The 23,399-nt window shown below is 49.3% G+C and overlaps 1 protein-coding gene across 5 annotated transcripts; it reads left to right on the top strand.

Annotated features, from left to right (window-relative positions):
• On the top strand, positions 1,046-23,381 carry PRAG1 (PEAK1 related kinase activating pseudokinase 1). Of its 5 annotated transcripts, none has more exons than XM_021395895.1 (7): positions 1,046-1,130; positions 3,900-4,280; positions 4,633-4,737; positions 5,396-7,125; positions 13,282-13,439; positions 15,899-16,638; positions 19,459-23,381. In XM_021395895.1, exons 2-7 carry the CDS (start codon positions 3,996-3,998, stop codon positions 20,494-20,496), a joined length of 4,056 nt encoding a protein of 1,351 aa, XP_021251570.1. In that variant the 5' UTR covers positions 1,046-1,130; positions 3,900-3,995; the 3' UTR covers positions 20,497-23,381. The 5 variants fall into 5 exon arrangements, with proteins under 5 accessions (XP_021251570.1, XP_021251569.1, XP_021251573.1 ...); XM_021395894.1 differs by lacking the exon at positions 1,046-1,130 and adding an exon at positions 1,465-1,568; XM_021395896.1 differs by lacking the exon at positions 1,046-1,130 and adding an exon at positions 1,622-2,096.

The following is a 23,399-nucleotide window of genomic DNA, read 5'->3' on the forward strand; positions in this document are numbered from 1 at the left end:
CCTTTTAATCTGGGGTTGGATTTTAGGACTTTTTTGGATCCTGGTACCTACATGCCCTGTTCCCAGGGTAGGTTCTCTTCCTACAGCAAGATGGAACGTCCGTAGGGCCAAGGAGAAGCCTTGGGGATGGGGCAACCTAAGCATCTCTGCAAGAAAGGGAGGGCTGGGGGAGAAGTGCTGTGTGGGGGCTTGCAAAAAGGGGCATGGCAAACAGAACTATTGGAGTTAGGAAAAGGTCCGGGGTGCATGGAAAGGCCAAAATGCTGCAATGAACAACACTGAATGTTGTATTGAAAAAACTGTGGGAGATTACAGCCACTCAAAAACCTGTCACTGTTGATCTCAGTCCTTGAGGAAGTTTTTCTGAAAATTTGAGGGTGCACTCTTTTCCTGAGTTCTTTGGACATAAGAAGAAAATGACTTTAGAATGAGAGATAATGGCCTCGAATTGCCCTCAGGGAAGTTCAGGTTGGATACCAGGAAAAACTTCTTGGAAAGAGTGGTGATGCAGTGGCAGAGGCTGCCCAGGGAGGTGGTGCAGTGAGCGTCCCTGGAGATGTTCAGGAGCCATGGGGATGTGGCACTGAGGGATATGGTCAGTGGGCATGGTGGGGATGGGCTGAGACTTAGTGAACCTAGAGGTCTTTTCCAACCTGAATGAATTTATGACTTCACTGGAACAAATGAATTTTCATTACTCTGTAATCCCAAAGCCTCTGGTGTGGGAAAGGATTTTCCACCTGCGGTGGACGTCTCAGGGCAGTCTACCCCAGAGATGTAGGAACGCCGTCATTTTCTAATCTCCAGCTGGGGTTGGATGGGCCAGCCATAGGGCCCGGGGAGCTGCCCGGGATACTAGCAGTGAGCATAAGGGCTCCTAGTAGCCCTGGGATGCTCCAGCTCCACTGTCTTGCCACAAGGGTCCCATGGAAAAGTTTTGGGGTTGAGGCACCTGTGTCCTCAGGTGTGTAACCCAGGTGGTGCTGATGATTTTCCAGGCTGATTTTCCCCTTGTACAGCTGAAGCTTGGCTAGAAAGAAGGTTTCGCTCATGACTAATGTGTTTCTGAGAGTGAACGTGCTCATTTGAGTGAGTGCACTGGCTCTGCAAAGAGGTGCAGTGAACTGGTGGTAAGCAAATAAGTGCTTTGCTTGAAAGGCAAAGCGGGAGGTGTGTTGGGCAGACTTCTTTACAGCAATGTGGCAAGTGAAGTGGAGGAGTCCCGTGTTTTCCTGCGATTCTCTTAATGTGGCGTTTCTGGGCTGTTTTAGTAACCGATCAGATGTGGAACTGGGAGCAGAAGCAGAGCTGCGGCAAGGAGAGCCCCGAGCTGGGTGGGGATGCTTTTCCTTTCCTTACCCCCGCCCCGCCTCAGATGCCGAATTACTGAAACGCTCAGAACCGCACAGCACGGAGGCGGCGGTGGGCTCAGAGCTCCGCTCCCGCTGCCTCCCGGTGGGGTGGGGTGAGGTGGGGCGGGACGGAGCGGGGCGGGGCGGCCGCTACCCCCGGCCCACGCGGAGCAGCGCTCGCAGTCGCCCGGCGGCGGCAGTGCGGAGCGGAGCGCGGTGAGCGCGGCGGGGCCGGGGGCGGGCGGGCAGCGCCGGGACAAAGCTAGGCTCGGGGAGACGCCAGTGGAGCCGGGGGGTGGGCGTGAGGTATCCTCCAGGGAAAGTTCCGCGCATGGGGGGCCTCGTGGCCGGAGCATCCTCGCTCCGATGAAGCCCTGCGGGACGCATCCGAGCCGGGCTGCGTTCCTGCTGCCCCCCGGCTGGGAACGCTGCTCCGGCTGCGGGAGGTGGATCCCGGACTGAGCGGCGCAGCGCCGCTGTGGGCCGGGAATGAGGGGTTTTCCCTGTCTCCACTCCCTGCCTTCCCTTTGTGTGGTGCTTTTTTCTTTTTCCTCCCATTGGTAGCTCCCATCAGGACACTTGTTAACCACCTTCGGGTGATGCAGGAGCCATTAGCGACGCGAACTCCCCGGCTTCCATCCCGGCGTTCAGCATCTCTGCATCGCAGCACGTTAATTTTTTTCTTTTCCCGGTCGGTTGGATAAAATGAATAATGGGGCACTTGGATCATCGCCCCCTGACTTGGTGAGCAGCCCGCATCTGAAGGCAATCCCCGGCTTGATGGAGGGCTGGCTGCTGCTTGCTGCATCTGAAAGGAAACGAAGTGAGAGTGCGGTCATGTTTGAGAAGATGTGGGGTTTTGTTGTTACTGTTCTTTCCTGGCAAATAACGTTAATTTTGTAGAAGCATGAGGTGTTGGGTGTATGTCTAAAAGTGATTGGAGTCTGTGAAATGTATGAAAACCTGTCTAAAACAGTCTCTTCTCTGCAAAGAGTGTGGCATCCTCCTATCTGATTTGTGAATCTCACTGATATCCTTTTTGTCACTTTATCAGCCTGCCCAAAAGCACCAGCCTGTGGGTACCAATGCCTTAAGCAATAAGAGCCCCCTTTACAAGGGGCCAACTGGATTCAGCTGATGCTTTCGAGTCACCATCTCTTCCCCATTTGCTTTGTCCCCCCTGAGCTCCCTCCTTTCCATTGTTGGAGCCAAGTGCCCATGCGTATCCAGAGAAGATGAAAGTGTTGCTGAAGTGCATTTGGTTCTGAGCAGCGTACAGGTGCAAAGTTGTCTGTAGCCACGGTGTTGTACCTGAAGGGTGAGATCATGGCAGGATCAGGCAGTAAGTTTTGCTTTGGTGCTGTTGGTTTGGGGATGGAAAGTGGACGTGCCCTCAGAGACCCTTGGAGGAATGTTGGTTTGGTTGTTTTGCCTGGTTTGCGAGCACCAGCTTGCTGGCTGGGAGATGGTGCCCTGAGGTTGGTGATGCGGGGAAGAACCCCAGAGCGGCATGGGGTGCTTCTGTGGCGGGGTGCTCATAGCAGCCAGCTGCAGTTTTCCTAATCCAGTTGCATTTCTGATCTTCTCTTCCCTAATCCACTGAGCTCTGTGGGAGTCGTTGTCTGAAGTATCTCCAAAGTTGTTAGCTGCAGATAGCTACCGGCTGAGAGCAATCAGATCTGGCAGTGCGGGGAGGGGGCACAGGAATGCAGGAATGTCTTGCTCCTGGGGCATTTCCTCCTGGGGAAGGAAGATGGGAAGGCATCCTTGTCTGTAAGTAATCCAAGAGCAAAGCACTTCTCCCTTTGCAGACAATGAATCGTTTCAGCAAGATGACACTGTTATTTGTGGCTCCTGGCAGAGCGGATGCGAGCTTTCTGCCAGGCACTTGCTGCAATCAGTGCCAGCCGCAGCCCTGCTGCTCGTCTGGCTGGGAGAGGAGCCTTTGTGTGCAGCTGCAGGAACCACAGTGGTGCTTCTGGATGAAGGATGGTTGTTGTTGGTCCTCTTGGTTACAGTCACCGATTCTGGTCCCTGTATCACTGACGGACAGTTAGTGGGCATGGTGGGGATGGGTTGGCAGTTGTGCTCGATGGTCTTAGAAGTCTTTTCCAAGCCTAATGATTCTATGATTCTATCTCCGTGCTTCTTTCCAGAGAGAGGATGTCACTTTGGAAAAGAAACCTTTCCCACCTGGCTCTGCTCTGCAGGGCTGTTGAGCAGTTCTTCCAAGACCTCTTCCCCTTCCCCTTGATCTAAACCTTGCATGAGGCTCGTTCTACGTGCTCGTTAAACAGGGAATTAAATCACGTAGGAATGCTGCTTGTTTGATGTCTTCTCTCTTGCGGAGTTATGCTTAGAAGTTGAGGCTTTTTAAGTGATTGTGTGGGCTTTAGCTAAGCTGTGAAGAAAGCCTTGTAAACAATGAGCCTTTGTGATGAAGGCAGAATGAGTGTAATTATCACCTGTCCTATTAAAGATCTTTCCATTTTTTTTTCCTTTTGTTTTGTGGATACCAAAACTAACCAGACATCGTTGTCTTTCCAGGTAACTCGGTGACCTTAAAAGTGACTGCAAAATGAACAGCAGAGGACAGTGCAAAAGACGCAGCGGGCCCTCGCTCTGAGCCTCCAGGATTTGAAGATGTCTGCGTGCAGTGACTTTGTGGAACACGTGTGGAAGCCTGGCTCCTGTAAAAACTGCTTCAACCCAAAGAGTTCCCATCAGCTGCAAACACCCCCAGACCTGGGAGCGTGCAGTGTGCTCCCGAATGGAGGTAGGAGCAAGGCTGGGAGCCCAGCGTTGGAAGACGAAGGCATAAATACTTCTGTGTTCTCCAAGCCAACCATTGCTGTGAAGCCAACTATGATAAACTCAGATGTTTCTGACACGTGGGCGGATGTGAATATGAATGCAGATCTGTCACAGGTAATGATTAATCCAGTCAAATCGTGACTTCCCGTTACTTAACTCTGCTCAGGAGCACTAGGAGTATCTGATAGAACTGTTTCATTCTCATTGCTTTTCCTTCTGCTCTTGACTTAGGTTTATAGAGCCATGTTGGTTTCCCAAAGTGTCTTTGGCTAAAGCTGAATTAAACATTGCTTGTGAGTGCAAAGGAGCTTAAAAACATGTGTAGGAACTTAAATGAGCACGAGTTATTTTCTTGGGAAAAGATACTGGAAAGAAGCCCTTGGGTTGCAGCTGGGTGTCACCCTGCAGACACATGTGGGGCATGGGGATGGTCCCCTCTTGCACCAGAATGTCTTTCTGCTCTCAGGCCAAGAGCAGAGCCTGGTATCCTAGAAACCGTGGGCTGGCTGCCAAGTCAATAGCTACAGACATGGAGGAACGGGGCTGCCGCAGCCTGGCCATGGGTTGGCAGGTACTACACTTCCAGTGTAATCTCCTTGTTTTTTCCTTGACTTAACATCCTACAAAACTGAGCTGAGTTAAGCCTGCCAGTCTTGAGGCAGAGGAACTTTAGCAAATTTTAACAAATTCCCTCACTTCTGGGAAGCAATGCTGTGAGACCCAATTGATGTAAGTCTCTCTCAGGTGAAGAGATTTCAGATGTGTTCCTCTTCCTGCTCCCCAGTCCCTCCTGCTGGGTGTCACCAAGCTGCTGTCAGAGGACAATCTATGACAGTCTGTGTTGGTGCTCCAGAGAGTTTGGCACTGGAGCAGCGGCGTGAAATGAAGCGAAAATAGCAGAGGGAAGCGCAAATACTCCTTCCCTCTCTGAATCTTTAATTGCATGGTGACTCACAGACAGGATGACAGGTTGGACATGTTTCTGGCAGTGAATCCATACAAAGAGAAAGGAGAATGCCTTTTTCCAGTGCATTGCTATTGTTGGTAATGCAAGTGGTGCGGGAAGCAGGACAAATAGGAAAGCCTCGTAGGAGATATCAGTGGGGTGAGCACAGAACAGGTCGTGAATGCTAGTGAACTTTCTTGTGGATTCTTTTTCTTTTTCTTTTGTTGCTTTCTCTTTCATTTTGTATGTGCTGATAGCACGCTTGTCTCTTTGGCCTGTGCAGGTCGGCTGGGGAATGGTTTCGGGTAAACACCTCCTTCTGAAGTCGGGTGACTCACAACGGATCTGCCTCGATGGCTTTGGAACCAGCGGCATGAGAAAGCCCTTCCTGCACAGCCCGTCACGTGACTGCCTGTCCTGCTGCACGCCCAGCTACTCCATGGTGGGCCTGCGCAGCCTGGAAAGCCATGTGGAGAGGAACGTTTCCATCCACAGCCTGGTGCTGGTGGGTGAGGTGGGCAAGCAGGAGGACAGAGCCAAGGAGAAGTTTGCGCTCCCACATCGGCCCCTCTGCCCTAATCTGGGGGACAGAGGTGTCATGAGCTCTGGCAGAAACCCTTCATCCTCAGAGAGTGACTGCGGCCACCTCTCCTCCAGCTTCGAAGGGGAAGGGGGAGAGTACTGTTCGATCACAGAGTCCCACAGAGAAAGCCCGGCCCCCCGTGGCTGGAGGCAGCGGGATGCTGTGGAGCTCTCCAGGCCAAGTGGCAGGGCGGTGAAGTTCAGTGAGGAGGAGCGCAGGGCTGTGAACGTGGCCTTCTGCATAGCGAAAGAGCGGAGTGATCTGCTTCCCTACACCCAGTGTGCAGAGAGTAAAAAGCTGACCCGCCAGTCTGACACTGCTGCCCTCCCTGAGGGCAGCAGCAAGATGGCTGCCTCTGCACCATGCCGGGAGAAGGATAGCTTGCCTCTTCCTGGAGACCTGGATGGAGGCCCCACGCCTGAGGGGCTGAGCGCTCCCCAGCAGGCCTTGGTGGAGCCGCAGCGCACCCGGCTCACTGAGCCAGCCCGGGGGGATCCCATCTATGCCGAGAGCACCAAGAGGAAGAAAGCCCAGCTGAAGGGGGTTGGAGGATGTATGGATGCAGAGAAGCTGGTCAGTGGCAAGGAGCAGGCCGATGGGATGTGGAGGGACGGGGGCTGGCTGCTGGGTGCTGAGAAGGAGCACCAGGACCCCACGGCCCAAGTGGCAGCAAAGATAACAATTATGGCCGCGCACACAGAGGATGACCACAAGACAATATTCCTCAGCAGCCCTGACTCTGCTGTGGGAGTTCAGTGGCCGTGTATCAACCCCACTTCCCACCCTGATTTTGGGACTTCATCACCCACTGTTGAGCCTGGTGAGATCTTTCAAGCATCCGGAAGTGAAAATGGCCCAAGGTTTCACTTGGCAGCTCCTACCAAAAACACAGTTATGGAGAGCCCAGCCATTCCCCCAAAGATGTCCAAAAGCAGCCAGCAGGGCAGCGAGGGGAGCCATGTACCCCCAGTCAGTTCCTCTGTGACAAAGCTTGGTGACACCAGTAGCCATGATGGAGCTGGTGCTCAGCTGCTGCCAAGGAGCTGCGCAGATGCAGGTACCTTCAGGACATCCCCTTCTCTGTGTGCTCATGTTAATGGAGTCTCTGTGGAAGAGTCCAGTAGAGGCCTGACAGGCTCGCCCTATGACAGGAGGCAGAAATACTACACTCCAACATGGGCCAAGCAGTGCCGGATAGAGGAAGAGGAGGAGGAAGAAGAAGAGGAGGAGCAGGAGGTCTCAACCCACCCATGGGCAGTGGGAGCTGAGAATGGAAGAGCTGGTGCTGACCTCATGGAAGACTGCCCAGTGCTGGAGAGTCAGGCTGGGATCAGCAAGTCATTATCTTTCTCCTTTGACTTCCCTAAGGACAAGAGCAATGGGATGGAGTTTGCACCGCCGCCACCACCACCACCAAAAAAGCAGTCCAGGTACAGCCCTGTGAGCATGTGTGTGGCTGCTAAGCTTTTGCAATAGCAATGTTTGCTGTAGGGCTTGACTGACCAGAAGGCAATTAATGTTCTTTTTTCTTCCCTTTCTGAGGTGGATTTTCAGGAGTACGGGATATGATGGCATGGCTGAGAAACTGTCAGATATTTGCAAACACTGGTCCTTCAGGGCTGTAAATGGCTGCTCTGGGCCACAATACTCAAGTGAGAGCAAGGTCCGTGCCTTGGACCTCTGGTGCTTTCCACATCAGCTTGGTTCTGCCTCAGCAGAGATCCTTAGTATTGAGTGGGACCAAAAACCTGAGGTTGCAAGCTTATCTTGTAGGTAGCAATGGGCAGCTTCCTTGGTGCTTGTAGCAAGGGCTTCTGAAATCCTAGCTTTCAATTTGGCTCTAATGTCTTTTTTTGCTTCAAAGGTTAACACTTGAAGCTGCAGTTTCCTAGGGAGGGCTCCTTGCCTGTGAGCAAGTAACTGGAGTTGTCTACCATGTGTTTACGATGTGTGGAGCCACCTGGCTTCAGGGAGCCTTCCCTTTGCTGGAGCTGCCCTGGGGTTTGGGCTTGTAGGCAGGGTGACATCAGGCACTACAAAACATGTGCAGGAGAGCTGTCCATCTGGGAATTAAGTGGCTCTGCTAAGCAATTAATAAAGCAGGCTTCCAATACTTTATGTGTATTCAGCATCCACAGTTACACTTAAAAAAAAAAAACAACTGGGGAATAAACTTTCTGTGCAACGAATGAATTAGGCTGTCTGATCACAGGGGTCAGATGTATTTCACATTCCAGTAGTGTTCTGCATTTGCTTTATTGCGTAATTCAGTTTTGTTACCTGGAATTGTGCATTGCATGGTGGATTTGACTCCAGCTCCTTGGTTTAAAAGCTGAGTGTTCAGAGAACTTGCTCATTGGGGACCACGGTCAGGCTTGTGTGTGGTCATCAGCATCCTTTAGGCTGAGACAGTGTTTGGGTTGGTACATCCATTGCTTTGCTCTCACCAAATTTTCAAGGTCTGGCTAACAGTGAACTTTTAAATTGGTTCAAAGTCCCTTTAAACAAAGAATTTTCAAATGGTTTAAAATGACAAAGTAGTGAACAAAGCAGGTTTCTCAAGGGAAAGGGACAAGATGAAAAATAGGCTTTAGTTCTTCGTGCTGGTCTTTCTGATGCCTGAGGAAAGAAAAGGTCCGCAAACGTGAGCACACAGATGAGCTTTATTGCCTTTAGAATCAGTGATGGCATTGAGATCCACTTTAGCTCTGACCCTACGAACCCTATTTTCACAGCTGCTGCCACTGAGTGCTTTCTATCAGCCTGTGCTTGGGGTTGCGTTCACCTTGTGAGGTTGTTGAGGTTCAGCAGAGCTCTGATGTGGTGCTGTTGAATGACTACCTAGGAAATCCCGAGTCACCCGGTGACAGTCCTCTAGCACCTGATTTTTCCCTGCAGAGCAAAGGTCACTGGGCAGGCCAGAAGGGTGGTGGCCCTGACAGTCAGCAGTTTGCATCCCAGCAGTGCCATCCGCTTGAGGCCCTAGGCGTTGTGATCTGTCCTGGTAGATGTGGAGGATTTTCTCCTCCTTGGAGGGGTTGATTCAGGCCCAGGCCGCACCAACTCTAACAGTTGATTCTGAGTCATCTTGAAAGCATCTGTGTGCTAGAAAGAGGGCAGGGAATGTGTGGAATCCATGACCTGCATCTTTCATGGAGCTATGGAACATGCCGGCTGCTAGAGGTAGGTGCTGGTATTGCTCTTATCTCCACTGGTGTTGGCAATGCCTTGTGCTACATGCAGCTGCCTCCTAAAACCTTGTCGCCTGCAGCTGAGCGTTGGGGTGCCTTACTCAAAGAACACCACTCCCTGGCTACTGAGGCCCTGCGTGGCCTTGTGGCCTGAGGAGCGATATGATCGTAATGGCGGGTTTCACAAGCCCTGCGAACCCAGCCAGATGCTTTGTTTGTTTGCTTTGAGTGTGCTCTTGTTTTCTTCTCCAGCTTGCCTTCTCTGAGCATGTTGATGCGGGATCCAGGGCGTTGTTACCTGTATGTGTCAGTGAGAGCGATGCCTACGTGCACAGCTAGTTAAAACCACCATAGCAGGGTTGTGTTACCTGTGCAGCCATTCCTGGCAGCTTTGACTCGTGGTATGACTTGCCTGGTGCTGGTGGAACATCTCTGGTGTTCCTGGGTGACGTGCCTGAAGGAGGGAGGAGATCTTGCACACATGGCAGCTGTGAGACACATTCCTACTCTCCTAGGCCTGGGCAGCATGTGAGCATGTGCTTGTCCATTATCGAAGAACTACCACTGTTATGGTTACGCTGATATAGTCCCTCACAGAGACAGGATGTGCCAGCCCAAGACATCCTCTAGTGGGACAGCTGTGAAGGTCCCTTCACCGGATGAGCATAGGTGAGGCCAGGGTAAGTTCAGTGCAGCTTCAGGAAAGGCATGTAACCGTCTTTTTTCCTCCTAGATCTTGAGCCGTAGCAATTTAATATTATTGACTTTCCTGACTAAACTGAATTGATTATTTTAAAGAAAATGTGCATGTATTTCAAATTTGAGAAAGAAGAGAATACGTAGCATGTTAAAATTGTCTTTTTTTGGTTCCTCTTTGCTCTAACAATGAAAAGGAGGAAAACACTTAGTGCCAGGCACTGAAGAGACTCCAGTTTTGCTGTAAGCCGATCTGTACCTATTTCATCCTTCTGTTTCTTCATGCAATTCTTGTTTGAAAGATTACAGATACTTAAGGCTTGAAATTGAATAGAAAATGAGTCAAACTACAAGAGGAAAGAGATTGGAAAGGGAAAATGGCAGCTGGCCTTCTTCCAAGAGCTGGTAGAGTAGTTGGCTATGGAAAGGGCTCGTCAGGAGAACTAGGATCCCCAGGACTTTAATGTGCAGTGATGGTTTAAATGTTCTTTGGTGATAAGTATCCTACTGTGGCATTCAGTTATTCGGCACAAGGAGTGAATCCTTGCTGAAATTTATGCCTGTGTTACGCAGAGGTTCAGGCAAAATGACCCTAATGGTTCCTTCCAGATGTAAACCTTGACTGTTAATCTATTTTATGTGCCTCTTAAAGAAAGGAAACAGCGATGCTGTTTTCATAGCAATCAGTGCCACCTTCAAAGGGCAGTGCTTTAGATACCTTCTGGACTTTGAAGAACATGCCCACCTCAGGCAATAAACTTGTGCAGCTTGGCACGTCATGAAATCCACCACCACTGAAAGGTCAAATGAGCTTGAGATGTACTGAGATTGCATGTTACAGTGCTGCTGTTCAGGATGGAAAAACTGGGGAATAGGGAATCGGAGGGGTTGCCTGAGTATTCCAGGATGTTGTATGGAGGATGTTGAATAATTCAAGTGCTTTTAAAGCTGCCAGAGTAATTAGGAAAGCTGGAAATCCTGTCTTGTTAAATTGTTAGATTGAGAGCTGACTCTCTCGTGACCTACTCTTTATGCACTCTCGCTTGAGGGTGCTGCTCTTGAAGCTACCACTGAAGGTGCCGAGCACAGATTTGGGAAATGGAGGTAAATTAGGCATTGCTCCATCCAGGCTGTAGGGTTTAAAATTAGTTCCTGCTCTTTATTTTCAGTATCCTTAGATGGAAAAGGCAAGACAGAGAGCAGTAACCTGTGCCCTTGATATGAATGAACACTATAAAGGAGAGGAAGTTGGGGTGAGCTGTAAATCAGGATCTCGTAGGTCGTTGCAGTGCGCGGTGGCTCGGCTAATTTTATTGAAACGGGGCAGTTTGGCCACAGCAAGCACTGTCAGTAATTCTTTGGTACAGCAATCAGTATTTAATCTGGGTGTGCTGCAGGCTGTGTGTCGAGCAGCTCCTAGGAAAGCAGGGAGATGTGAAACCGGAATATTTCCAGGCAGTATAAGCTGGCCTGCTGTAACATCTGAAACAAGAGCAGGATGTCGGTTAAGCGGCAAGCAATTTCTATTTCGGTGTGCCTATTCAGGAACTGCATTTTACATAAGTCACAGCGGTACAGAAAGGAAATGGGGCTCTCTGTACGTATGACTTCACAGCAGCGCTGGGCTCAGCAAACACGCAGCCAGGAGGGTGCTGGCGGCGGCCGTGTTGTGCCCAGGTTGCTGGGAGGAATAGGTGCGGCTGCGCACAGCGGACCTTGCACCGCTGAGCAAAGTCTCATCACTGCCTGAGTGCGGGAATGGTAAGGCAGCGCCGTGGATTTGTGCTTAAGTGATGGGACGGAAACAGAAATGCACCAACTTTTCTTGTGTGTGTGGTGTGTGTGTGTGTGGATGGGGGGAGGAACGTGTTAGAAAACCTCTCAGCTGTGCAAATCAAGACCAGCTCTCTCCTAAAGTTTCTTTTCTTATGGTTTCAAATGCTTCCTTGATTCTCAAGGGCGTGGGTGGGTACCCCTCCATCTTTTTCCCCAGGTTACTAAAAGCTGAGCTTCTGAGCAATGGAGTTATGGGATGAAGTTAAATAGTTTACATATGTGTGTCTATATATTAGAAATATATATAATATAATGTGTATATAATCTGTATATGGAGTTTTATTTAAAAAAGAGAGAATTTGAGTCCAGTTGGTTGCAAGCAACAGAGCTAAAAATCTCCATGCATCTCTCGCTTGCTTTTTTTTTTTTCTTTTAACCTGCCTTGTGTGATGCATGTGAAGTTTTGCAAACTCACCCGCAGAGGCTTGCTGCGGTGACCAAGTGCGTGCGGTGAACTCATCACTGGCGCAAGACCCAGAGCAGTGGCTCCACCAAGCTGTACCTGGGGTGGTTTTCAGAGCCTCGTTTTGACCAGTCCCTGAGTATTTTTAGAATGAGGCTGCTGGGGCAAATGAGGAAGTCTGGCAGAAGTTTCTTCCGGGCTTCTCCTACGTGCTGCTCTCCATGTGGTTGTGTGGACATGAGAGTAAGTGCTTTGTCTGGACATAAGGGCGAAACGTTTCTTAACCTTAAAATGCTCGTGGCATCGGCTGGGCTTGGGCTTGGGCTTGTGGAAGAGGAGAGATTGTGTGTGTGTGTGTGAACAGTGTGTCACAAGAACACAGCCATGCATGCCTTTTGTTTGTCTTTCTCAGCAGCCATTCAGCTCTGATTAGGAAACGCCAGATACCTTCCAGCAAGATAGCTGGTGGAAGCTGTTTTTCTTTCTTGCAAGTTTTCCAACAGCCTTTATACATTCTTAATCAACAATGTGTTGAGTTTTATCCATAGATTACCGGTTTTATTTAAAAAAAAAAAAAGTGGGCAAATAACCTTTGTTTACTGGCCAGTAGAGTCTGAACTGTACCAAAGATGGGGTGTTTGATTTCAACAGCTCCTGTTGTTTTCCAGAGAAGAAAAAAATGAAGAAAATGCAGGGGAAACTCTTTATCTCGCTATGTATCCTGCTTGCCTACAATTGATCGTTTGAACTGTGACTCTGGCAGGACATAAGGATAGCTTATGGTTTATGTATTTATTTCTTTTAGATGGAATTTGTATGAAAACCAGTAGGTCTTACATTAAAAACTGCATGGTAGGTTCTGGGTTTGGCACACTCTTGTTTTCTGCAGAGGTCATTCTTTTTTTTTTTGGGAAGATGTCAATCATTACAGCAATGCACCAAGGAGATGATGGTTGCCAGAGATGGAACTTTCTTCTCCTCATGCCTCTGCCATGTAGGAGCTGGATTCTGATGCCCAGCCTCAACTTGCCCTTCTATAAAATGGGAGAAGTGATGCTTCGCCTTTCCACTGAGTTTTACTGAGGGCAAACAATGGTGGGTTCCCACTGGCAATGGCCAAATGGGATATCGTTCAGGACCCTACTAGGAAAAAGAAGGTGCAGACCAAGGCTGGGTGCTGTTGGCCCAATGGGTCTCTCTCTGTTCAAGCACAGCCGGTTTCTCATGGGGACTGGTGCTTTGCAGGGCTATAACTCACTCTGTGTCGGTGGGATACAATCCCTGGGTTCTGGAGAAAGAAGGAGAAAATTGCACAAGATACTACAGCTTGATAAAAGTGTGCAGTGTCTGTATGGATGTGCAGGGATCAAGCTGAGGCTGCTCTCAGCTTGATTCTCTGTGCTGAAGTATATGCATCGTGTCTTTTACTGTCTCCTGAACTTTCCATTTACTCTCCCTAGGCACACTCCGAAAATGAACCCAAATAACGCTGAGTTGGAGAGGGCCAGCAACAGCTCGGCTGAGAGCCTGAGCCCACCTTTCAGGAGCGTCCACGTCAGCTTCACAGCTGGCTCCTCCGACAGCCTCGATTCTGACACACAGACCGGCAGTGATGGCAGTAAGTGGCTGCAGGGCAGAGGAGGGGTAGCACTGGCACTGAGGAGGGATTGCCCTATACTGAGTCCCACTGCTGGGGCAGCATCTGCAAAGCAGAGATCACAAGGATCCCATCACCCAGAAAACTATCATATGATTCTATGATTCCATTAAGGTTGGAAGAGACCACTAAGTCCATCCATCAGACCATCCCCACCATGCCCACTGACAATATCCCTCAGTACTACATCTCCATGTTTCTTGAACACCTCCAGGGATGGTGACTGCACCACATCTCTGGGCAGCCTGTTCCAGTGCCTCACCACTCCTTCTGAGAAGAAATTTTTCCTAATATCCAATCTGAAACTGCCCTGGCACAACTAGAAGCCATTATCTCACCTTCCTGCTTCATGATGCACTTAATATGAACATGGCAAAGCCAGACCAACATCATGGCTTTTCCCTCTTTCATTTGGTCAGTGCCAAATCTGTTTGTCCTGTGATTCTCCTCTTGCCTGGATAAAGACTTTGTCTGAAAGCAGTTGTGTTCATCTTGCTTGTGCTTCATACATTGCCCAAAGTCACTTTCATGGACAGTCCTTCAAGGATTTGAAGAGTACCAGAAGGGCTCTTGTGCTAGGGGTGATCTCTCCCTCTCACTGTGTTCCCAGTTGTTTCTTGAAGGGGGAAAATCTGCCTGCACTCGTTTAACTGAGATTAAAAAATACTAATATGAAGTCACTTTCTTCATAAGTGCGTAACTTAGACATGCACTAACGTGTTTGGCAGCTCAGAAAGTATTTCCTTTGCAAAAGCAACCTTCGTGTAGTGGAAGTTCTGTCTTTCCAAGAGCAACAATGTGCAGCAATAAAATTAAGAGTCAGAGCTCTGGAAAGTCCATTTTTCCACTTCTAACTTGGACTCTCAGAGTGAGACTGCCAGGAAATTGTACCTAGAGGAGAACTCACACGTGTTGGATCTTTACTTGCAGGGCACAAAAGCGATGTCAAAACTTAGGGAGGACAAGAGGATTTCTCTGCCTCCACTAGCAGAGGCAACTGTTTAAACTCAACTCAGGAAGGCTGAGCTTTAAAATGAGTAACCTGTGTGTAGTTTTTTTCTTCTTGCTGATGTAAGCAAGCAGCTATGCAGTCAGTCATTGCGTGAGGTGAGCTCACATTAATTGGCTATGCTGTCAGATGTTAAAATATGGGACAGTGTTTAAGCCCTTTACTGCAGAAGGAAGGACTCTACCCTGAAGGTGCAGAGCACAGTTAGGAAAGTTATGGAAGTATTTCAGCTGTTACCCTATGCTTGTGGCAGAGCCCAGCGGCACATAAAAAAGAGGCAAGAGCAATCTGGCGTTTGTGGGCTATGCATGTGGACTGGTTGCCAGAGGTTCCAGTGCTGCTGCTTGTTCCATAAGCTTCTATCAAATAAATCCTGCCTCTTGAAATGGGAATTTGACTGCTGATCCTGGTGGAGGTTTTAGATTGAGTTACTCTTGGGCTGCACGCTGAAGAATTGCTCTTGGCTGCATCTCCTGTCAAAGCCCCTTGGATTGGAAGTGGCAAGAGAGACTCTGCTGAATACCTCGTCTGCAGGTTCTGCCAGTTTTTTGATGGAGGGGATCTTTCCTATGAATCAAACAGGGACTCCATATTTTTTGTCTTCCTGACCTGAAAGTCTTGCTCTTTATTTCAGTGTCAATCATCCTTTTCCACTTTTCTCCTCTTCTGCATCCATATTACTTGTCTCTATCCTAGCCAGGTAGGATAGGCAACAGCTACAGCTGCCTGAATGAGCATCCCTGTACCTGTGCAAATGCTGTAGGGAGCTGAAAGGATTTTGTGGTATGTAGTGGGGCCACTTGCCCTCTGAGCAGGGAGGTCTGATGTAAGCTGGGGACAGACAGTGGGGAGGCCGGGTTTCTTCAGAAGAGTGGAGCTTGCTAAACCCCGCACAACGACCCTTACCCAGTGTAAGGCAGAGAGACCTGTTCAATATCCTTGTTGGGCTGCTCTGCTCATGCTCAAGCCAGAGCTGTGTGTTGTGTGAGTCACTCTTATCATGCCGTGCTGCTGAGGCACTGGGTGGCAGCTCCCAGGTGAAACAGGCTTTGCTTGAGAGATTGCTGTCCAACAAGAATCCCCGAGTGCTTCATTCTTACCTCCTTCTGTATGATGTCACAGCTTAAATATTTACCCTCTACCAGCTTTTTTTTTTTGCTATCATGCATGCAGTGCATAGGAAAGCAATTTCTGGTCTGGGGAGCATTTCTTTAGCTAGCTGGTTGCAGCCTGCTTTTCAGAGCTGCTGTATTAAACCAGATTAAAGACCTAACCCCTACAGTGCAGCTTTGCAGGCGGTGAGGATTGCCTGTTGGGTACTGGTGGAGGTAGTTTGTGGAGGTGGCAGGTATGTGAAGAGGGGCCTGTGCTCCCCGCCATTCATTAAATCCTGTGTCTTGCTGTCTCCTAGGGCACTCATCTGAACCAAATCACTCGCCTCCTCCAGCTGAGAGCCTGGCATTTCCCCCTGTCCCCTTCCCTCCTGCCTCCGGTGATGATAGTCTCTCCTCTGTCCCAAGCCGCCCACCTCCTCTGCCTCAGAAGAAGATGGTGAGCAGGACGGTGTCCTCCCCAGATGGCTTTTTTGGGGGACAGGGGTCTTCTGGCAGAGCAGCTGGCACTGCTTGCCCCAGGCTGAACGTCAGCCATTCTGAGAGCAATGTCTGCCTACGTGAGGAACCTCCTTTCCTCCACCCAGCCAGCCTCAGAGGTCATCCCAGCGTCTTCTCCTCCTCAGAGTCCCTGGAGAAAGGCTCCAAAGGAAATGGCTACTGGCCCTCAGCCTCCAGCAAGAGCACAGGGACCTGCGTCCCCAGCAGAAACCTCCAGTCCCGTTCTTCCTCTCAGCTCAGCATGTCTAGTCAGGTATCGTCCGGCTCCAGCCTCCAGCTCCACAACCTCCTGAGCAATATTGACAGCAAGGAGGGGGTGTACGCCAAGCTGGGGGCCCTCTACGCTGAGTCCTTGCGCCGTCTGGTCGCCAAGTGTGAGGATTGCTTCATGCGGGAGCAGAAGAACGAGCTGCACTTCAGTGAGAACAACTGGTCACTCTTCAAGCTGGCGTGCAACAAACCCTGCTGTGACTCAGGGGATGCAATCTATTACTGTGCCACCTGCTCCAAGGACCCTTCTACCACCTATGCTGTGAAGGTAAGCTCATGACAAAGGTAAGCCTGGGCATCCCATAGAAGAGCTGGGACTGAATTTCTGGGCTCCTTTCTGTTGGACACCAAATGAAAGAGCAGAATTAGTAATACAGCTTTGAGAAGCACCACCAGTATTTGCTGGCCTGTTTTCCTTGGGCTCATTGTTCTCACAGCTGAAGTTTGGCAAGTGAAGCCCTCTCTCAAAACTGCTAGTCTTCCCTCACACCTTGAAAAGGTTAATTTGGAGATGTAGGTTTTTGTTGTAACAAATGTCAGCCAGGTGCTTACTTCTGCAAACTATTGGGATCTACAACCCAACCCATTTCTCCCTAAAAAAAAAATACTGGTGCAAATACTACATTTTAAAGTCAGCATTGTTCACCTCTGACAACAGAAGCTCCTTGAAAGCTATCAAAGGCATCCTTTTTTTGCTCTGCCTGCCTTTTAAGTGAAAGGTCTGACCCAGAAACCATGTGAGTGCTTGCATGATCTTGAAACTACAGGCTTTAAGATATTGCAGATCTCAATTAGACAATGCAAGGCTGACCTAGACATGCTGTGTAAGGTCAGGCCTGAAATATGTATATTTCCATCACTGTGTAGAATCTGTGTTTGAAATGGAAACTTGAGGTGCCATGGTTAAGCTCGCTGAAACCTAGATGAGTAAGCTTAGGCAACCCATTTCATGCACATCCTGTGGATTCAGTGTTCTTGACCCAAGTTACTGCTTGAATACTGAACCTTCAATTTCTGTTTGGACTTCACCCTAGGGGAAGTTCATTGCCGCTTCCTCTTCATATTGCTTCTAAAAACCTAAAATAATTCCCCCAAAAAGCAATGCCAGAGACGCATTAAGCAAGAAAAAAAATTCTGCTGAACTGTTTTCACTATCACAACCCCCAAGGGGATGTTTTAGCTAAGTGATAGATTTAAAGCCAGTTGATTTTTTTCAAAGAAGGTAGAATCAACCCAACAGGGGGGGCTCTGAATAACCAGAGCAGAGTGGGATGAGGGCTAGCCTCCAGTCCAGCACTCAGAGTGGCAGCTTCTCTTGCATGTTATTCCTAAATCCATGGAAAACTTCCTCCAGAAACCTGAGAACTGCATGGTGAAGTAGCACACTCCTTTTCAATGCATGATTCCCCGTGGCATACGCAGACCTTCCATCTCGCCTGCTGTGGTTGGTGGGGTTCAGAGGCTAAGCTCTGCTGCTGCAGTGGATGAATTATTGCCAAGGCAGAAATACCGCTTTTTAGTCTCTTAATGGGGCTGTGCTTGTGTCCCTGTGTACTTATTCTGTGCTCTTACTACACTGCAGAGCACTGTAATAAAGCCAAAACCGGTCCAACAGGGCTGTGCACCGTGCCAGCAGAAAGTGAAGTTACATATGTGCCTATTTACGTGCACTCACACATCTGCAGTGTTCCAGTGGGCCACCTTCTTTTCGGTAGCTGAAATAGAGAATACTTGCAAAGCTTTACCATTGGCTGATTTCTAGCTGCTCCTCCTGGCTTGTGGTATGGATTTTCAGACATGTAAGAAATCACAGACCTGTAGTTAAAATTAGACTTGGATAACTCATGATGGGCAGAGGTCCTGACTTGTGCAGCCAGAGCCGGAGTTTAGGCTGTGCAAAGGCAGACACGGATACATCTAAAATAGCTAGAAGGACCAGGGTTACTTGAAATGTCTTTAGAGGAATTAAGCCAAGATAGATACGCTCTACTCCTTGGCTTCCTTCTGTGCTTAAAGATGAATGACTAATCCATCCTCAGGCTCTTACTTGGTCTTGCTGCATGGAGGATGCCACTGGTGCAAGTGAAAGTCACAAAGAACAGCTGACTGGGGAGGATCTTACTGACCCTGTCTGGCTGCATTTATTCTTCTGAGGAATTCTCTTTCCCTTGTCCTAAGCCTTATGTGTCTTACCCATGTGTGGAGGAACAAGCAAATTTGAGCAGCAGGGATACAGAAGGCTTCCTCTGCCTTTGGAGACCTTTGGGCTTGCTGTGACCCAATCTGTAGTCTGTCCAGAGATTATCTTTCCACAAAATAAGCATGCAGCAGAGTATTTTTCTTTAGAAGAGAACGGACAATAGGGGCTTGAAACACTCCATCTCCACACTATCATCTCATCTGAGTGAATTACCTGCAAGGGCCTAGATTCGAACCGCTGCTAGCGGAATACAAAAGCAGCCTGTTTCTCCAGCTCCTCTCTATTCTTGGATTTATTTTAACTCAGAGGCAAAATTGATTTCTCGTCCGATTTTGCACGCATGCCGTGACTGGCAGTGGCACGCTCCAGGGTTTGAAGCCTTTTATGCTGTGTTTCAGCCTGTTGTTGATTCCTGTGGGTAAGATATAAATACATCCCTGAATAAAAGAGGAAAAAAAGTATAAAAGAAATGCCAGAAGGCCCCGTAAGCTAATGGATACTCCCATAATAAAACTGGTTTGGAGTTTGCTTAATCTTTAATGCTCAAATATAGAACAAAATGAAGACAAAGTCATGTGAGTTTAAGAAAATCTAGACTATAAAATGTTTTACATTTTATTTTTTGCCTTGAGTTTGCAGCACTATCAATTATTTCTAAACCTGTTGTTCGCTCCCACTTTTCTCTGGAGCTTTTTTTTTTTTTTACCTGTGCTGATGAGTACAGCTTGTTGCTGGTTTTCCTCAGCCACTGATCAGGGTAGTTACTGATGCAAGGAAGCAGAGTGTTTGATGAGGATGAGAAAGGAACTCCAGGACTCAGGACCAGAGAAGGGCGTGGTGGGAAGAAAGTGCGGACGGATAAAACTTCTCTTTGGTCTCTCCTCGCAGATATGTAAAACCCAGGAGTCCAAGGTGGCTGCTTCGTACTGCAGCCCTCCAGTGCCAGTCCACTTCAACATACAGCAGGACTGTGGGCATTTTGTGGCCTCTGTCCCCTCGAGCATGCTGCTGGCCTCAGATATGGGGAAGAGCATGTCTGGGGATGGCCTCCGTCCCTCCCGCGCTGCCAGTGAGCATGACTGTGTGGTGGTCATCACCCGCGAGGTGCCGAGCCAGACCACTGCCGACTTCGTGAGGGACTCAGTGACACTGCACCAAGCCAAGCCTGAGATGTACGAACGTCGGGTTTGCTTCTTGCTCCTCCAGCTCTGCAATGGCCTGGAGCATCTCAAAGAGCACGGCATCATTCATCGGGACCTGTGCCTGGAGAACCTTCTGCTTGTCCCCTGCAAGCCCCTCATGAGCTGTGCGAAAGCCAAAGATGACAAAAACTTGCCCCGCCTCATCATCAGCAATTTTTTGAAAGCTAAACAGAAACCAGGATCTGGAGACTCCAAACTGAAGAAGAGCCAGGCCCGGCTGGCCCCGGAGATTGTGTCAGCTTCTCAGTACAAGAAGTTCGATGAATTTCAGACTGGAATTCTCATCTACGAGCTCCTGCACCAGCCCAACCCCTTTGAGGAGAAGGTGCACCTCAAGGAGCAGGAGTACAGCCCTGAGGACCTCCCTGCTCTGCCCAGCCTGTCCATCTATTCCCGGGGGCTCCAGCAGCTGGCCCACCTGCTTCTGGAGGCGGACCCCATCAAGCGTGTGCGGATCACAGAGGCCAAGCGGATGCTGCAGTGCTTGCTGTGGGGGCCACGGAAGGACCTGACCGAACAGCCCCTCAGCCAAGAGGAAGCCCTCCACCAGGTGCTCCAGAACTGGGTGGACATGAAGCGTGCCCTGCTGATGATGAAGTTTGCGGAGAGGGCTGTGGACACAGAGCGGAGCGTGGAACTGGAGGACTGGCTGTGCTGCCAGTACTTAGCGTCTGCTGAGCCTGTTTCCCTCTCGCACACGCTAAAACTGCTGCAGCTGCTCTGACCTTGGATGTGTTTCAGAGGCAGCTGAATGCTCCTGATTGCCTTGCAGCGAAAGGTACACAGCCCCATTAACATGTGAGAGGCTTGAATCTTGGCTGTGAACGTGTGTTCATCTCCTGTCCTGAGCTCTGATCAATGTAAGACATGGTTAGTACCCTGAGCACTAATTTGCGAGCAGGCAAAACTGGGAACCTACTCCTCTCGAGGAGGATTTTTTTTTTTTGTATGGTAAGTCTGTGGACTAATAAACTCCTGCCCATGTGTGTGCATGTTTCTTCTGAACAAAATGTACGTGAGTTGATTTCTGCACCTGTTGGATAATCCTTTGGCCCCTACTTCGCTAAAGCATCAGAGCCCCCTTGTCTGGAACTACCAGCGCTCACCAGAGTGGGCAGGCCAGCTTATTCTCCTTGGGAACAAGAGCAGTACATATAACTCTCCTTCGTGAGGAAGAACAACAAGGGGCTTTCGAATTCATGTCTGTTTTGACATCCATTTTGTTTCTCACTTTTACAACAAAAATCATGGCTTGCTTCTGTGTATAAGCTGTATTTTCTGCTGTGAGCAACTCATTATCACCTGCCTATTACCTTCTGTAGGTGCTAATACAGCATTGCTTTCCTGTCTTGCACTGCAACCTTGTAGCTGCTCATTTGTGTAAGGATGAGAGAGACAGGATGGGGCTGTTCACAGAGATGATGCTGCATGCTGGGAATTACCCCTTGTAAAGTTAATGAAATGGAAAATCCCCAATTCACCTCCAAGGCCTCAGGGAAGAAAGTCAGGGCCGGGCCACTTTGCTTTCCTCATCCCTCCAGCACCTTCCCATCACCTGGTAACTTGCCTGTCCCCTGTGTGTAGCATTTATTTAACCCCTTAATTATGAGATTAGCTGGCCTGGTCCCAGTAGCCTCTGGTCTGGAAGGCCCTTATTGCTGCTGGTGTTTGCATTACAAATGCATAGGGCAGGGTGCACTCTGAATGTTCTTCCAACAGCTGTGGCACCATGGAAGAGAGAGAAGCTGCCTAGCTCCTTCCAACTCCTTCCCTTCCATCAAGACGTACAGCAGCCACCTGGCTTGGTGGAGAGGCCACACTGCTGATTTTTCAGGAAGATTTGGGGGCTACTTTTACTCTCTTCCACCCCAAAATGAGGCAGAGATGAGCACCTGGGACCAGTTCTGCAGTCATTGGCTGAGGGGTAGACTTGGGGCTCATGGTGAGAGCCCAGTATCAGCTTTGCTGAGGGAGGACATCACCAGCTGAGCTGCACCCAGTCCAGCTGAAAATGAGGAGAAAACTTTCCTCCATCCTCTATTCACCTCCAGCTCTAGCCTGCTCTCTTGTGGGAATTTTAATTCCCCACGATTTTTGACACATTGTACACTTAGTGTGAATCTTCTTCAGGCTTCTCACCTGGATTTTTTAATCTATTTGTCTGCGGTTGCTGCTGATGGGAGGGGATGGTTCCTTGGCTGGGCATCCATTTGCGATGAATTTCCCCCAACCCCCTTAGGCAGAAAGCCGTGCACGTCCCTGCCTGCTGAAAGAATGTGGGATGACTCCAACTGTGACTGTCGGGGATTTTTTATGCACCAGCTTTCTTGCGCCTGACTTGCATACACTTCCCTCCAACATAGGCAGTGTGAACCTTCTCACTTGGGAACCACTGTCCTGTGGACCATCCTGCGTGCTTTACCCTGGAAAGTCTGGCCCCAGCCTGCTGCTTGTGATCTCCTAACAGCTGTGCTGGCAAAGGGAGATAATATATGTGGCAAGTGGCTTGTGAGGCTCAGCTGGGTGCTCAGCGGTACCCAAGAAATAGGCAAACATCCAGCTAGCCCACATAAAGTACGGTTGGATCCATTTTGCATGCTGAGTTTAGTGACAAACACCCACCCTGACTTAAGTACTATTGCGGGATCTGCATGGTGTAGGATGCTAACCTGATCATAATGCTCTCAGTTGAGTTTGGGTATTTGAGACTGCTTCTGGTGTTGGTCCTGGTTCCCTGGAGCAGTGTCTCCCATATATCAGAGGCCAACAACAATCTTGTAACATTTTCAGCTATATTCTTTTGACATTGAATGGTTGGCTTCATGCTTTCATATAAACAAAAACTCTTAAATCCATGTTTTCCTAATATCTTTCCCTCTGGTATCTCATACTTGTTCTCCAGCCTAAAATATCTCAGGGAAAGTGTGAAGGGGCCCCTGCTGGAGAAGTACTGCAGGCCCATGCCTTCCAGTTGTGCTGCTAGGTTGGTAGGGAAAGGAATGTTTCTTGTCCTGTGCTGCCCCCACACAGACTGCCAGCTCTTTTTCCTTTGTCCAGGCTCCACTGGTTCTTGAGTACAAGAAAGCTGGTAAGGTGTGGCTCCCTGCTCATACATGTGATCCCAGTGGAGGACAGGTTGCCAGGAGCTGGACACCGTTGCTGACAAATGCACATTTGCAGTACAGATGAGTTTGGTGGCAAGGCTGCATGCTTTCCACATGAGACCCAAAGCCCCAAGACAGGGGACAGCTGGGCAGGCAGTGCTGCTGGAAGCTGTTTTGCCCAGTTTGGTGACATCCTTACCTTGCTTCACTGCATCCCTTGAAGTTGGGAGATATCCCAAGAGTAAAAGATAGCCTGGGCCTCTGGAGATTGCCTGACAAAAGCTCTTATCAGTGCATGCTCACAGGTGAAAAATTTCTTCACAGAAAGAGTGATGAGGTATTGGCACAGGCTGCCCAGGGAGATGCTGGAGTCACTGACCCTGGAGGTGTGGAAAAGTGTAGATGTGGCACTGACGGTTTGTGCCACTGATGGTTTGTGGGCATGGTGGGGATGGATTGATATTTGGACTGAATGAGCTTAGAGGTCTTTCCAGCATTTATGATTCTATGTGCAGGGACATCC

This window comes from Numida meleagris, chromosome 4 (assembly GCF_002078875.1).
Source record: "Numida meleagris isolate 19003 breed g44 Domestic line chromosome 4, NumMel1.0, whole genome shotgun sequence".
NCBI classification, from domain to species: domain Eukaryota; kingdom Metazoa; phylum Chordata; class Aves; order Galliformes; family Numididae; genus Numida; species Numida meleagris.